The sequence below is a fragment of the Electrona antarctica genome, assembly GCF_951216825.1.
Source record: "Electrona antarctica genome assembly, chromosome: 17".
In the NCBI taxonomy this organism is placed as follows: Eukaryota; Metazoa; Chordata; class Actinopteri; order Myctophiformes; family Myctophidae; genus Electrona; species Electrona antarctica.
This window is the reverse complement of record NC_136798.1, coordinates 16097179-16114716: the sequence shown is the minus strand read 5'-3', so window position 1 is coordinate 16114716 and position 17538 is coordinate 16097179. Positions and strand designations below refer to the sequence as shown.

Genomic DNA, 17538 nt, shown 5'->3' with positions numbered 1-17538 from the left:
GTAAACTGACAGAGCCATATGTCTGTCAGTCAGTCAGTCAGTCAGTCACAGTGTGTGTGTGTGTGTGTGTGTGTGTGTGTGTGTGTGTGTGTGTGTGTGTGTGTGTGTGTGTGTGTGTGTGTGTGTGTGTGTGTGTGTGTGTGTGGAATGGGTTTGACGATCAACACCCAGAAAACAAAGATCATCTGATCATCTGTCAGTTGAGTGCTGGCCTCCCATGCCAGCCAACAACCTTCACAGCAGGAGGGCAACAACTGCTTACAATTCCCACTTTTAAATACCTGGGAAGCATAATGGCTGACAACTGCACAATGGATGACGAGATCCAAAACCGCCTTAAACAAGCCTCAACATCATTTGGTCGTCTACGGAGAAGGGTGTTTCTGAACAGAGACATCAATCTCCACACCAAAGTGCTGGTGTACAAAGCAGTATGCATCCCCACACTACTGTATGGATGTGAGGCATGGACCATCTACAGCCACCATCTCAGAAGCCTGGAGGCCTTCCATGTTAGATGTCTCCAGAAGATTCTCAGCATCACCTGGAAGGACAGAGTGCCACACAGAGGTGTTGGAACGTGCAGGCAGCGGCAGCATGGAGTCTATCCTGAACCAACATCAACTCAGGTGGCTGGGTCATGCCATCCGTATGCCCAGCCATAGACTCCCACGCAAAGTCATCTACGGCCAGTTACACCTTGGTCAACGCAGTGCCGGTGGGCAGAAGAAGCGGTTCAAAGACCAAATTAAGACCACACTGAAGAGAGGCCAGATCAACCCCTCTTCACTGGAGGAACTCGCTTCCTGTCGCGACCTCTGGCGTTCTCGCTCCGCACAGGGAGTGCAGCATATGGAAAGCCAGCGCACATACAACACCGTGCAGCAAAGCGTGCAAAGAGCCAAGAGGCATGCCCGCAAAGCCACCCCTGTTCCCCCCAGTACCGCTTTTATATGCCCGGTCTGCAAACGTGACTGTGGAGCCAGGATCGGACTATATAGGCTACAGCCACCAGATGACTCACAAATAGGAGAAGATGGTCATCATCGGACACGATGGACAACCACAAGCAAGTGTGTATGTGTGTGTGTGTGTGTGTGTGTGTGTGTGTGTGTGTGTGTGCGCACGTGCGTGCGTGTGTTGCCCGGCAGCCGACAGGCTTATTTTGTTTAAAGTGGGTGTCTTTAGTCTTCTTTATTGGCCTAAAATATTGTCTACAATACATACATTCATGAATCCACTTGCTGACCGGCTGTCAGTATTGAGCATTTTTATAGGGGTTTCTTGTGACCCTATAACATAAACATATGACAGGCAAAATTGTCAAAAATATCAAACTTTCCTTATGCTTTAAGTAGCATGTGACATGTCAAATTACGGGTTTTTCATGATTCTGAATCCATTCCAAGCATTAGTTTTGCACAAAAAACACTCCTTGGGCTAAAAACGGCCATAGACATCATGACAAATGTGATGAGGTCAGCACAAATGTGATGAGGTCAGGACATTTTGGGCATTTTGGGCAGGGCATGACTGTTTTTAGCCCAAGGAGTGTATTTTGTGCAAAACTAATGCTTGGAATGGATTCAGAATCATGAAAAACCCATAGTTTGACATGTCACATGCTACTTAAAGCAAAAGGAAAGTTTGACAGTGGAGTATATAATGAAACTATATAAACAAGTAAGACGCGCGAACGCGCGAAGCGAACGCAGCTCGTAAATTGCAATAACAGCAATTAGAATAAATTACGTACTTTAAGGTTTTTTTTTTAGTTCAATTTTTTTTAAAGATTTTTTTTAAGTTAAGTTTTTTTTGTATTAAGTTAAGTTGTTTGTGTGTGTGTGTGTGTGTGTGTGTGTGTGTGTGTGTGTGTGTGTGTGTGTGTGTGTGTGTGTGTGTGTGTGTGTGTGTGTGTGTGTGTGCCGTGCGTGTGCGCGTGTGTGTTTTTGTGTGTGATACAGCTGCGCCCTCTGGTGGCGGGCGGGTGGTGTTACAGCGTGACACACAGACAGACAGACAGACAGACATGATCTGCTGGGTCTCATAGTAAATGCTCACTGCGTTCGCATGCAATTATACTATACATATGTACTATAAAGTGCTATGACTACATAAAATGCAATTCTAGTGCTGTCTATGTAACATATACTATAAGTCTGTAAAATGCTATCTAAGTCTATAAAGTGCTATCTAAGGGGCTAGGGCAACTACGGGCCATGATGGAGTCTGAAGAGGTGGGTTTTCAGACTATACGGCGGAAGGTTGGGAGTGAGGATTCATGATGAATGTACTATAGACAATATTTTAGGCCAATAAAAAAAAGAGTAGCCTATACCGGTATACCAAATTTCCCACCCGTCCACCTCGGCTGCCGGACTATGAGAACAACACTACAACGAACATAGGCATGCAGTTTGTGAGGGATTGAGTGTTGTGCCTCTATGTGCCAGGAGAGGGCATACTTGTAGTTGTAATGTAGGCCTAATGTCATAATAGGCTTGTTTTCTGCATGAACTATAGGAATGTGATTTCGTTCCTGTATTGTATGAATTTTATACAGTCAATGGTACAACCATGGGCACTCAGAGTGGGGTGGTAAATTGAAAGAATCTGAACTTGCTAAAAAAAAGAGTCAGTTTTTGCCCTCAGTTTTTGCCCTCACCAAACATCAAACAGCAATAGGCTAATAATATAGTAGGCCTAATACTATCACAAATTACATTGTTCGTGCTTTACACTCATAAAATGAAGATACAAAAGTTGTAATAAATAATTGCCCAACTAAAAATAACTTGACAAGATAAATACATAATAAAATAAAGAAGAAAAAATGAAATGAATAGCCTGCAGCAAAGAAATACATGGATTTTTAAATAATAATTTTAAATAAACAGACCAGTTACAGGCAATGGCACAGTCCAATATAAAACGCACAGCAAGCGTTCATCTAGCTAGTATTTCAGTTTAGGCTGCAAAACTAAAGTAGACAAGCCTATCCATGCGTGAGCCGATTGCAGCCAATTCCATCCTCATCACACAGCACATCGCTTATGGGGGCAGATACACCACGACGGCGGTCTTGCCAGAACGACTTTTTCTCATTAATCTAGGCCTTGGGCCGTCAACATAATGCATGGGGGCAAGAGAGGATTGGTAGCACCTCAAAACACCTTTTTGGAAAATATTGTCCGGCGCTCCAGCGGTAAGTGTCAACGTGTGTTTGAATTGAATATGACAGCTGATCCGTCAACTTCCAGCGATGCTCTGAAAAAGATGCTCATGCAGTTACCTTTTTTTAATTTCAATTTAAAAAAGGCAGTAGCATTTTATTTTATTTTATTGCACTTTGCCATGTGCATCAGCATCCATTTATACTGCATGGAGGCAAATGGACCATCAGGAGTGATTGATTGAATAATTTATTAACAGATTAGAGAATTACAGTATACAAAATTCAAGAACAACTCAATACAAAATTGATAAAGTCAAGTGCGCATGCATGCATCTACTCTAGTGCGCATTTTCTCGTTTCTTGTTTATTTCAATATAGGCTAAACGTGCTGGTGAGGTATTAGAGAAAGGCGATCGTGCATGGTTGTTTTTACATGCAATACATTTTGTGCACTTTAATAACTTTCTCCCAACATTATGTGAGAAAGAACTGTTGTAGCTTGCCTGATTGAGAGATGGAAACATGCATGACCATATTCTAGGTTACATTGAAGTTATTATTATTATTAGGCTATTGAGTGGCAGAATGCTGCATTGATGGTAGCCTACAATAAACAGCACATTCTGATTGTCAGCCACATAATCATATGTGATAATCAAAGACGGAAAGACGCAAGGTGTCAACCAGAATTGATGCTTGAGCCTGTTGTACCAGTAGGTCTTTAGATGTTTGTCTTAAAATTCTATGACTAAGCTACTGATTGGTATTTCAAGCCCAAATCATAACTTTGGGCATGCAGGCCAATTGTAACTGCAGCAACTAGGCATATAGACTTCCAATTGGTTAACTTTAGAAGTCTATATTGTCTATTGTGTCTATAAATTATAGGCCAATTATGTGGATAAACTGCTGTAGAAATTGAGCAAGGGATAGCAAGCTATAATCCACTGTTGTCCACGCCCGGGGAGCCGGTTGTGTCATTGGGCTATTGTTGGTAAATTCATGGCGATATAAGCAAAACTTATATGACCATAATGTTTTGAGTTTAATTCATTATTTGCTTATTTGAACGTGTTTTAAGGTGAGAATTCCGGTTACCATTTTCATTTGGGATGGTCATAGACAAATTATATTTTAAACCAGGTGAAAACCTATACTGCCCAATAGGCCTATAGTGGTTTTCAACCAGTGGTCCTGGGAGGGGGGTCCTTGAGGGGGTTCCAGGTGGTCCCCAGCTAAGTGATGGAGAGTTGGTACAAATGGACCCTAATATGTCTTTAACTAAATTTTGGCTCAAATGTCCTATAAATAATGGGCCTTGACAAAAAGGGTTGAAAACCGTTAACAATAAACTCTAAGCAACAATGCAAAATGAATGACATATAGGCTACATATAGTTGGGAAATCCAAGCTACCAAGCTGTCAAAGCAATGTCCTAATCATTATGCTTATAGGTCAGTATACTATGCATTATATGCAGCAATTAAATCTGTTTTGGACTAATTCCTTATTTGCGTATCATGTTTCTCTTTCAGAAACAAGTTTCCTGCTGGGGAATGCCCAAATAGTTGAATGGCCTGTGGTTTATAGTAATGATGGATTCTGCAAGCTGTCTGGATACCACAGGTCAGAAGTAATGCACAGGAACAGCACATGCAAGTACGGATATATACATTTATTTATTTATATTATCAGGCCGTCTGGATATTACTTTTTGGAAATCCTTCAATAGATAACCTAAAAAGAATCACAGTTTGTGAAATGAGGTCCGCCTTTGTATATCACATGGGGCATACTTAAAGGTATATTCAGTGATTTGACTTAATCTAAATATCACTTATTTTTTCTTTTTTTCTGGATACCTACTATAGAGTGTGCTGACCATATAAGGAGTTCCTCCCTGTTCCCAGTGATCGAGTGGGGGCGGGCCTTGGTGCACATGCTGTTGGCCTGTTGCACTTCCCCCCACTGTAGAGCGTGCATGTGCACATTTTGTTACCGGGGCGGACTGGGTGGTTTTCCAAATCACTCAAATCACTGAATGCTCCTTTAAGCAAACATAAAAAGTCCATAGACTTGTCTGCCACATGACATCATGGGAGGCATGCTGATTTTGGGGTTGCATGAATAAGACAAACATAACCAATCCATAGACTCGGCTGCCACATGACGTCATGTCTGAATTGAAAGGCAGACGTTGGAGGGGCAATAGAGCGTCGCAGTCCCGCCCCCTACCATGGCCCAGGAAATCCCAATGCATTTTTCCCATAGACATTTCAAAAAGTATTTATTTAAAGACGGTTACGCCGCGGACAAAGCCAACTCGAGTCGTGAAAACTCATGACAACGCAAACAATATTTTGGACCAAACAAATAATTACAGAGAAGAAAAACAACAAAAAAAGTGTTGTAACCTGCCGTTTTTTTCTTCTTTCTAATTATTTGTTCGGCCCAAAAAATTGTGTTTGTTGTCATGATTTGTCACGACTCGAGTTGGCTTTGTCCGCGGCGTAAACGTCTTTAAATAAATACTTTCTGAAATGTCTATGAGGAAAATGAACGGAGAATCATTTCCTGGGCCATGGTAGGGGGCGGGACTGCGACGCTCTATAGTGCCCTTTAAAAACAAAACATTGTTATGTTGGCGGCGTTGAGATGTCAACATATATTTAACCAGTTAAATATGCTTGCCCTTCACCTGTGCTCATTTTATCTTTCGGCAAATGCAGCTTCATGTATGGAGACCTTACCGATAAGGAGACTATAGACAAAATAAGGCAGACATTTGATAACTACGAGTCCTCTTTCTTTGAAGTGCTGCTGTATGCAAAGGACAGTGAGTATCCCTTTTAAGTCCAATTTCTTAATATATTCAAATTATGATTATTGCCTAACAGGATTTCAGGCCCAGGTCATAATCTTCACAAGACATGTCTTGAATAGAAACCATTTTAAAATGTTGCTCTCTTGCTTTCCATTACTTTTGCCTTTCATCTCGACCTTTCCAGGGACCCCGATATGGCTTTATATGCAGGTAGCGCCAATTAGAAATGAAAATGACAAGGTGGTCCTTTTCCTGTGTACCTTCCGAGACATCACACTTTTCAAGCAGCCCATTGAAGATGAAACAACTAAAGGCAAGTACTGTTTATATACCTGTGTCAAAGCTTCTCTACTAGAGACTGTAATGTTGGCATATATGATACAGCATAATACTGTATACAGATTATATTTTCCCATATAGGCTATTTCTGTGAAGATTTACTGTATAGTGACCGACTGTCTTGTAATTGTATGTGAATCACATGTGATATGAGAAGACCCAAGGGCATGCTATGGCCAAGTGCCAGCAGTCCAAACACACATGAATGGCTGTGACATTATTTTTGGTATGTAACACTGACGACTTACAACTGTCCAGGTGTCATCTGTCCGGGTCAGTGGAGACAGGTCTCCAGCTCGCCAGCTTTGTAGGGATTTTGTGTGCCACCAAGTCTGTTACGTTAAGCAGAAATAAATGTCAATTCAGGTTTATAGGGAAGCAGTCTGCTGCTCAAGGACACAAGACCATGCACAGTATATAATAATCATTTAAATATAAATATAATTTGTTCGAAAAGTTAATATCTTATGTTCTTCTTATTGCTGACATAGTCAAGATATTCGGGAGAATACGTTGTTTAGACAAATGCAGCATTGGAAATTTACCATAGTCAATGCTGCTTTTTTATGCCCACACTGAGTGAGTTTACACAAAGTAGGACAAGGATTACGATTGTATCACATTTCTGGATTTCTGAGTTCTTGTTGTGGTTACCCCGTAATGTGCAGTGTGATACAACAGTCTGTCTTCTCACCACTGGGCAGGATTGACAAAGTTTGCCAGGCTGACACGGGCACTAACCAATAACCGCAACACCACAGTACAACAGCTAGAACCAATCAACACGACTGAGGTCACCCACAAGCACTCCAGACTGGCAGAGGTGAGCAATATCAAAGAGGAGAGGATTAAATGCTTTTGTGGATGCTTTTTACCTGAAGTTTATAAATATAAACGATACAGTCATGTAATTTGGTCAACAACAAAGAAACACCTATATTTACCTTCAGAGATGATAATGAGTGCTGCAATACTTATTTATTTATTTTTGTAGACCTATTATAAGAATATAATATATTTAAATATATACTATATTGTATAATTTTCTATCTTTACCTAAAATATGTTTTAATGTTGTCTTTGTATGTTTACCGGCCCCGTAACACACCAACCTCACGAGACAAATTCGTTGTATGTGCAACAATACTTGGCAAATACAATAATTATGAATTTGGATGCCTTTTTTCCATCTGAACTGAAGGCCCTCCAACTGGGATCAGACATTCTGCCTCAGTATAAGCAAGAGGCCCCGAAAACTCCTCCCCAAATCATCCTCCACTATTGCGCCTTCAAGACGACCTGGGATTGGATCATACTCATCCTCACCTTCTACACAGCCATTATGGTGCCCTACAATGTCTCCTTCAAGAACAAGCACAATAACATGGTTTGGCTGGTAGTGGATAGCATCGTAGATGTTATCTTCCTGGTTGATATCGTGCTCAACTTCCACACTACCTTTGTAGGCCCTGCTGGAGAGGTCATCTCAGATGCTAAGTTGATTCGAATGAACTACCTGAAGACGTGGTTTGTTATTGACCTGTTGTCCTGTCTGCCGTACGATATCATCAACGCCTTTGATGAAAATATTGATGAGGTAAACATATTGGAATGGAATGTCTTATTGTTTCCTGCTGTACATTGAGTCTATATAAGTGTCATCCATGAAACAATCTATTGTCTCACATGTGAGAATATACTGTAGCATGTTTTACAGAATAAAAAATGCTATATTCTCACATGTGAGGCAATAGATTTTTCTTTTTACTGTGTCTCTGTTGAGGACTCCATTATAAATCCCTCAAGGACAAGGCATCTCCGTGAAGCTTCAATTTTTCACAGGAATACGACACGGACAGAAGACTCGGTATTACCAGTAAGCGATTTCACGTTAAGTCAGCTCCAAATTACACATGTTTCACAGATGTTTGCAGACTTTTGAAACCCCCAGAAACATTCTGTTAAGTCTATTTTTAGTTGAGTAAATCGATGCTGCAAGGAGATCTGGGGACCGTGTATATCTACACCAAGGAGGTTGCTTGAAAATCCATCCGTTCAATTGTGTTAAGATGTAGAAACAAGTCATTTATAAATGTTTTGTACCACCACTGCAAGCGTGGGCTGCAATGTGTTGGTTGGGTCAAGTTCAAGAAGATCAAGTACACAGCAAAAATCCTGAGTGTTCATTTAACTCTGAAAGAGTACAAACTGGACCCGTAAAGATCAAGTACACAGAAGATTCCTGAGTTTTAACTCTGAAGGCGTAAACATTGACCCACAGAGTTTAGGCCCCGTGGTAATATTCTCCAAGAATCCAGTCAGAACCCTGATAACCAAAAAGCACCGACTTGGCACGACACCCGCAGAAGCACTCCTTGAAATCAGTACAATATATGTGGCTCACCTCTCAGTCAGCCGTATCTCTCTCTCTCTCTCTCTCCAGGGTCTCAGCAGCCTGTTCAGCTCACTGAAAGTGGTCCGGCTGCTTCGTCTGGGCAGAGTGGCCAGGAAGCTGGACCACTACCTGGAGTATGGCGCGGCGGTCCTGGTCCTCCTTGTGTGCGTCTTCGGTCTGGTCGCCCACTGGTTGGCCTGCATTTGGTACAGCATCGGCGACTACGAGGTCATCGACGAGACCACCAACACCATTAAGATAGACAGCTGGCTCTATCAGCTGGCCATCAGCATCGGTTCCCCTTACCGCTACAATGTGAGCGGTACAGGCCAGTGGGAAGGTGGCCCCAACAAGGACACACTCTACATCTCTTCCCTCTATTTCACCATGACGAGTCTCACCACCATAGGATTTGGCAACATCGCTCCAACCACAGACGGGGAGAAGATTTTCTCTGTAGCCATGATGATGGTTGGCTGTAAGTAGTCCGACAACAATGCAGATGCAGCACTAATGAAACCATGTTTGCTAGTTTAACAACTCCCCTACCGGGAGTGGGGACCAGAATATCTCCCTTGGTAGACCCACACCCACAGGGAAGCCCAATCCCAGGAGCTACTACCTAAAATGACATGCCAAGTTAATCTTAGTGAGTGCGTTTTTGTTTACTTGTTTGTTTTTCCTTGTACTTCAGTGGGAAAGCAACACAAGCTTGAAAGATAAACTAAATCAAGTTGGAGGACAAAATAGTTTGACTGGCTATATCATGCTTCAAGCCTTCAAATAAGGCATGCCATTTTGATTTAATTTACTCATTCACCCATTAATAACAATGTCAGTATAAGCTTACAGGAAGTGGAACCAATCTGCATGCATTTAATTGCATGCTAGACATGATAATGTGCTTCACAGCCCTGTAGGCTACCAAACAGCTGCCATTAATGTAACATACAGTACATATTGTATGGCTAATAAAGGGACCATGACCTTTTTCCACATATAAAAGTCCAAAAGCAAATACATTAGGATGAACACACACCAACCACACATGATAGGTTTAGTCTCCAGAAACTGAGCAGGAAAGATGACGGTAACAGGTACGGTCGCCCCAATTCCATCTCGCCCGTTTTTTTCTGCCGACCTCACGCAGACCTCTCGGTGCAGCGGTTCTTGTATTCTTTATTTTGTTTTACTGAGAATAAGGTTAGAAATACGTTTAGGGTTAGGCATAGTTTTACTGGGGTTAAGTTTAGGAATAGGGTTAGGTTTAGGCATAGTTTTACTGAGGTTAAGGAATAAGGTTAGTTTTAACCGTTTAAGCATAATTTACTTAGGTTACTTTAGGAATACCAGGCAGCGCAGTTCTGCCGGCTGTACACCCGAGGCGAGTTGGTAAAGGGGCGAGTTGTCTGATATTCAAGATGACAGGTCTTCCACTGAAAAATGCTGAGTGCTAACTTAGCTCTGAGAATGTAAAAACATACCTGTGTGAAGTGAGCGGTGCAACAATACATTTATTGTTATAGTTACTGTAACATCCAGACCCAGGGGAGGTGGCCCGGTTCCTGCGAGCCACCCTGCGTCCAAAACGGTCGAGAAATGACAGAGTTACCTTGTGGGGGTCCCCAGAACATCCAGACCCCCAGGAACAAGCCCAGGGGGGCCAACCCGGGTCCGGCGGGCCGCCCCGCACCTGAAACGGTTGAGAAATGACAGAGTTACCGCGTAGGGGTCCCCGGAACATCCAGACCCCCAGGAACAAGCCCAGGGGGCGTCCCGGTTCCTGCAAGCCGCTCCGCGTCCGAAACGGTCGAGAAATTACAGAGTTACCGTGTTGCAGCTTTCCGTGCTTAGACGTACAGACAGACAGACATAGGGACACACATATCTGCGTATTGGAGCGGAGGCACCGCTCAAAAAAGGACCAGTTTACACTCTGAGTTAAATTAACACTCAGTATTTTGCCTTGTAGGAGTCTTTCTGTGTGCGTCTCCCAGTCGTCATGCCAAGTCTAATCATGCTCACACTATCTTGGTCATTACATGAAGCTGCATGGCCACAGAGCAGGACACCTCCCCTTTAGAATGCACTACAGCTACAGTAAGGATCACCATGTCAACTGCAATGAATCACATCAGCAAGGATGAGTATTATTACTGTACATAATCGTGAGTGACCTACTATGTACAGTGCTGCACTATACCAGTCAACCGAATTAGGAAATTAACCAGGTTGCAGTTACATCTATGACCAATTACTGTATCTAGTAGAATCTAGTCTAGATGATTAATTATTGCGCATCTGAGTTGATGACAAATTAACATTTTCAAACAAAACAAAACATTTATAAATTTGAATTGTTATCATTAAATAATGATACATATAAAAATATGAGATCATTTAGCATTTTAGTATAGAAACATCATAATCACCAATTCACCTTAAATTGACTCGAGTCATTTAGTTCACAATATGCTGTGGCTTCAGTGTATTACACCACTGGAGATAGTTTATTAGTGATTGTGATTTATTCAAGGTGACATCTTCTGCACCCAGCATGATCTGTATGAGATCATGTTATGTTTGGAATCACTGCCCACTATTACTATTTTTTTTAATTTACAGGGGTACCATGCTTTTTTACCAAACCATCTCTCTCCAATTTGTTTTACACTCTTGAATAACTTAAGAACTTATTTAATTGTGTATAGGAAGATCAAGTGGACTCATCAATCAAAGGGATTCTGTGACATGTTTGTTTTTGATGCAGGATAATAGAATTGAAAGGTACCTATAACAATATGAATCATTGGTCCCTTAGCAAAGCAATTGGCAGTGGCACTAATGAACAAACTATAGCCTACTAGTTTCATCATCAGCACCAAATGGCGTGAAGAGGTTACTCATCTTTTCCTTGACAGATGCACCACTTGCTAGCATTATCAGTTGATTTACAATCCCACAATTTAGAGCTTCTAGTCCTTTCATCATCATGTAGAGTGACGCATTAAAAAGAATGAGCGGAACCTAAACTGACAGCAGCGCTTCAAGGTTTTCATTGTGAAACACCCATTACTTTGGTAGCATTTGGATCAGGAAGACCACTCAGTCTCACTGACGTGTCGGAAGCAATTAGGGCCTGCAAATCTTCCACTACGGATCCTGTAATAATGTGAGGAGGATGATGTTAGTAAGCAATATAGGAAAGGGAGATTTTGCCCATGGGCAAGAAAGGGATATATGGTCAATGAACCCTTCATGTTACAGTAGATACGCAGCTTAAACTTTGCGATTCCAATATAAAAACCAGAGACATTATAACTTACCCTTGAGTGGGTAAAACTTCACAATAAGGGATGCTAACTGACTCATTTGGGTCATTGTGGAGTTGAAGGAGAGCACTCTTGCTGTGGAAATGTGCATCGTAAATTAGGACGAGACTCACTCCAGCAGTAGCTGTCCTATTTACTGTGTGTGTGCGTGTGTGCGCGATTGCGTGTGTGTGCGTCCGTGAGTGCATTCGTATGTGTGAGCGATTGCGTGAGTGTGTGCATCCCTGAATCTGCAAACGAAGCACATTATCTACCTGGGAGATACTGTAGAACTGTCAGCATGTATCTATATTGTTTGGTTTCCTGTATAAGTGTGTGTAATTGTGGATATAAATGATTCAGCAGTGTGTATAAGCGTGCTTGTTGTGGGTGCACGAGGCAGAGGGGAAAGGGGGATAGAGATGGGGGGGGACGGGACACAAACACGCGACTCAATTTCATCTCATACTGTAGGATATATCTATATCTATACGGTATTCTACTCTGCACTAGAATACCACAATATGCCGTGCATCTTACAATTAAATCCATCCCTTTGAGATGTACTTAGATACATGACACTTATGACATTTTGTCCCAACCCCAGACATTAAATGTTTTATGATGCTGGTGGAAGAAGAGGAAAGGATGAGCCAAAGCTATAAAAGCAAACTTTGCAACCACAACCAAATATTCTCCCAACTATTTACGAAGTGCATAGTTGTCACTTGTGACAGTTTCAGTTGTCACCGAGTTCAGTTTATTTATAGTGTGATGTTAAACCAAACAGCAACTGCACACAACATCTTTGTCAGGCTATATTTATACCCATTATGTCTGACCTTCTTCTACACATCAATCTTGTGTTCCAGCCCTGCTGTATGCTACCATCTTTGGGAACGTCACCACCATCTTTCAGCAGATGTACACCAACACAAACCGCTACCATGAGATGCTCAACAATGTGCGTGACTTCTTGAAACTTTATCAGGTGCCCAAAGGTCTGAGCGAGAGGGTAATGGACTTCATAGTTTCTACCTGGGCAATGTCTAAGGGTATTGACACGGATAAGGTAAGAGCAAGTTCTTAGCTAGTATTATTTTGTATCATTATTTAGTTTTAATAATAATAATTACAAATTGTATATTATAGTGCACTGTTTTATGGATTCAATTAATTCATCCAAGTACAGTTGTAACGCAGCTCCTGCTTAAAGAGGGTTTAAGTGGTTAATAATTTCTCAATCTGCTTTTCTCAGGTTCTCGCAAGTTGTCCCAAAGACATGCGAGCCGACATATGCGTTCACCTAAACAGACAAGTGTTCAACGACCACCCAGCATTTCGACTGGCCAGTGACGGCTGCTTGCGCTCCCTGGCTGTGGAGTTCCAGACCACACACTGTGCACCTGGAGACCTCATATTCCACATAGGAGAGAGTGTTGACACCCTCTGCTTCGTAGTGTCTGGCTCACTGGAAGTCATCCAGGATGATGAGGTCATTGCCATTCTAGGTGAGCCAACGTTTTGTCATGAGCTTGTTATCATGGGCCTGGTTCAACAGTTCTATCAATCATTTGCCCCTTAACCTTAATCATTTCTCCTCTTCCCTGCTCATACAAACCAAGAAAACAGTAACAAAAAACAAAAAAAAGTTTAAATAACATTTAAATAAAGATTAACCACTTAAATCCAAGCATCCACATTGTGGGGAAAACATTTACATGTTTGTAGATATTAGCTATATTCAGCGAAGATATTTAATTTATAATGAAGACAGAAGATACACTAGTAGCCCTGAGGGACTCCGGTCAACCAACTTTGGGGTTTAAGTGGTTAAACTCAGGCAATCAATTAATACCTTTGCAACCACTATATAGAGGGTATGCAAATGCATAACGTGAATGGGAAATCGAGTGGCAAAGTGAGTTTAATGTCGTTTAACGTCATTTAATGCAATCAGACTTTTCTGTTTGGATGTATGGGCTATCAAGGCCACAAAAGTAGTTTTCTGCCACTCAGTAGGCGTTCCTGCATAACCTCCGGGTAGGATGATTATGTCACGTGCATACCCTTTATTAATGGCAAGTATTTCCGAGTAAGTCGAAAAATCTGAACTAACCCTTTAACTAGAGGTCTAACACTCGTATAGTAAGGTGTTCCCTGCAGAAAATACTTAGAAATACCTGAGTTTATAAAGGTTGCAAAAAAAGAACGACCATAGTAGCAAAACCAGATGCAAAAACAATGACTTTCATGACTTTAACGGACTAAGGGCAGTATTATGCGTGTCTTAAGTACCAGGTCATATTACTAAACTTAAGACCTGGAGGCGTGGTCAATGCTGTTTGGCCACTCAGAATAGCCAAATGGCATTGATCACGCCTCCAGGTCTTAAGTTTAGTAATATGACCTGGTACTTAAGACACGCATAATACTGCCCTAGAGGTCCTTGCAGACTGGACGCGTTTTTTGGAAAACCAGCGGAAAAAACGCTGGTATAAATCCGAAAAACGCAGCAGTGTGCTGCGTATTGTGGATTTCATGCCTGTCTTTATAGTCGTTTTATTTGTTATAAATTTTTTTTTGAAAAATGATTGAATTTTGACACCAACCAGGTAAAGGTGATGTGTTTGGAGATGTGTTCTGGAAAGAGGGCACACTGGCACGTGCTTGTGCCAACGTGAGGGCGCTAACCTACTGTGATCTGCATGTCATCAGACGAGAGCCTCTGATGAGGGTGCTTGAGTTCTACACATCCTTTGCCAACTCATTTGCTCGAAATCTAATCCTCACCTGCAATCTGCGAAAACGGGTAGGACGAATACTTATAATTAATCAGAATGTCAAATGATTTATTATATTTGTTAATGCCTGTTCCCTATAAACAGATTCTGGACTGGTACTACACAAAATGTATACTTTGTTGTGATAGTTTCTCAGTAGTCGTTTTTGTAAAATACTATATCTGACTGTTGCCGTTACATAACAGCAATTTGAATGTAGAGAAATACAGTATCATTTTGATTACCTCTCAAATAACCAGATTGTTCCAATTATTTTCTAAATACATACACAACTACGATATGATTACTAATAAGACAAATAAAATTGTCTAACAATATGAACGATTTGAATACAAATCCAATCCATAGTCACTCTTGTAGAACTACAGTATGTGTTGAAATATTTATCGTGCTTACTTTTTCTGTCTTCTGTGAAAATAAGACAATATATTATTCATTTACACACATTTAGAAACACTTTGTAGTTAAGAATGAAGTTAAATAGTTCTGATAGCATGTATGCACTTGCTATGCATACCAACACTGTGGACGTCACAAACGTAACATCCAGACTTGCGAGTGCACCGTTGCGCCTATCTGCACCAAACGTTGCACAAACACTATAGTACTAGTGACACAGGCGCACCGTACTAGTCACACTAGGGGCCACATTGTACAACGGAGCCACGTTGCACACCCCAGCTTAGTGCTGCCATGTTTTGTCAAAAAGCAGGACATTTTGGTGGCACTGCAAGACTGTAAAATAGTGGGCATCAGAGAAAAGGGGAATTTGTTTTTTCTTTTTTGTGTTCCAAATTGCATTATCATTTTTTATCTGCTCAACCCAGAACCCAATTACGCTACAAGGTCCTGTCACTCGTAACATCTTCCTGCCATTTATATTGTCCCTATATGATGAGCATAACCCCACGTCACTATCCAAAGGCAGAGAACACTGACCCTGCCGTATTTACAGGTGATCTTCAGAAAGATCGCTGATGTGAAGAAGGAGGAGGAGCGTCGTAAGAATGAAGTGGCTCTCTCCATTCCTGACGACCACCCTGTGCGCAAGCTCTTCCAGAGGTTCAAGCAGCAGAAGGAGCCAGGAGACACCACGGAGCACCAGCCGGATTCAAACTCTTACCAGCAGTGTCAGTCCCAATCCTTCCAGCTTCTCAAGCAGACAGGCAGCACCACTATGACGAATAATTACACCTCCATTGCAAGTGCAGGACACACGGGCAATGCACCCTCCAACGGTGTCTCCTGTGTGGCTACGGTCTCCAGGAATACTCCTATGCAGTGTTCATTAGCATTTATCCACACTGAAAAGGTGGGTCAGAGTTGTGACAAAGAGGTCATGGAGCTCACACCCCGGCCTTGTATAGTGGAGGCGCATAAGTCCATAGGTGTTGCCAATCCTATGCGGCCCAGGGGTGGAGGCAGAGAGGGCACTATAGCCGGTATCACCAGCGGCATAGGTGGCCGAGGCTGGGCAAAAATTATAAATGCCACGTCAATGGCGCCACTTGCTATTGAGCAAGAAAGCCAGTCAAAAATAGAGCAGGACTGGGCTGAAGAATCACATTCAGCAGAACAATTAACTGCAGATGGCAAGAATGCAGAAGGTGGAGAGCTGGGCAGTGTAGCTGGCGGAAAATGTACAGAAGAAAGCGGTGAAGAAATGAGTGCCCTGTACAAAACAGACTCATGCGACAGTGGCATTACCAAGAGTGACCTGCGCATTGACAGGGCTGGGGCCTCACGCAGCCCGTTTGAGCGAAGCCCTATGGAGCAACTGGAAAGAAGTCCCTTTGAACACAGCCCTGGGGTTGAAAGTGTGTGCTCACTGAAACACTCCTTTGTGCAGCTGCCCATGTCAGAACAAGCTCTTCTCCAAGCAACGCTCCGTGAGACCAAGCGAGAGCTGAGGGGCGATATCCAAATGCTAGGTGGCCGACTGTCCATCCTCGAGTCTCAGGTGAGCGAGGTACTCAGACTGCTGTCAGTGAAAAGACGGCTGTCACTTCCACAGACTTCAGCCCCCAAGATGAGAATCAAAAACCAAGATCCCTGTGCTGCCAGGGCTGTCACAGCAGAAGGAGATGATGGGTAATTTTAAACATCAAGAAAGGTTTACTGATTAGGAAATGTAAATGTAACCTGTAAATCAGATTTATTTTAAAGGCAATCATTGGAAAATCTTAAACTATTTGCATGTCCAGCTGGATTCTGGTTTACCAAAGAAATGCATGCATTATGCAGATTACTGCATGCAATATACTTTGGTCATGTTACATCAGCACTACAATCTCCCAGGGATTTATGTTGTTATGTATTCTCTCTGAAAAACACTATAATGTCCTGTCTCTATTTAAACCTATTTAACACACCACTACATAAAGCACAATAGTCCCTAGGCCTAGCTATTTTACATAATAGACAAGACTAGAATTTGATTTGATCTAATTTTGGGAGACTATAGACTTGGACAGTTTTCCAACATGGTGCTGCAACCCCAATTTAACTGATGAACCTTAGGAGAACTCATATCTCGGTATGTGCCTTACCTGCCTAATACCCCTTTCACACAGATAACACGGGTTTGAGCGGTATTGGACCCGTTTGGTCCTGGTATTCACACCAGACCCCAAATGATGTTGCTGCCAAAGTGAAGCATTATCAAAAGGTGGGTAATTTACTGTGGAAAA

The 17538-nt window shown here is 42.1% G+C and overlaps 2 protein-coding genes across 2 annotated transcripts in view; both read left to right on the top strand.

Annotated features, from left to right (window-relative positions):
- LOC306941530 (visual system homeobox 2-like) overlaps positions 1–17538 on the top strand; it is a gene marked incomplete at its 5' end in the record, with an annotated part of 242961 nt that overhangs the window by 46060 nt on the left and 179363 nt on the right. The gene's annotated exons all lie outside the window — the stretch shown is intronic.
- On the top strand, positions 3098–16943 carry LOC306941002 (voltage-gated delayed rectifier potassium channel KCNH5-like; the record flags this gene model as incomplete). Its single annotated transcript, XM_079526306.1, has 12 exons — positions 3098–3205; positions 4711–4834; positions 5905–6011; positions 6184–6316; positions 7020–7161; positions 7540–7935; positions 8122–8214; positions 8782–9211; positions 12917–13116; positions 13303–13555; positions 14660–14856; positions 15804–16943. Exons 1-12 carry the CDS (start codon positions 3133–3135, stop codon positions 16941–16943), a joined length of 3288 nt encoding a protein of 1095 aa, XP_079382432.1. The 5' UTR covers positions 3098–3132.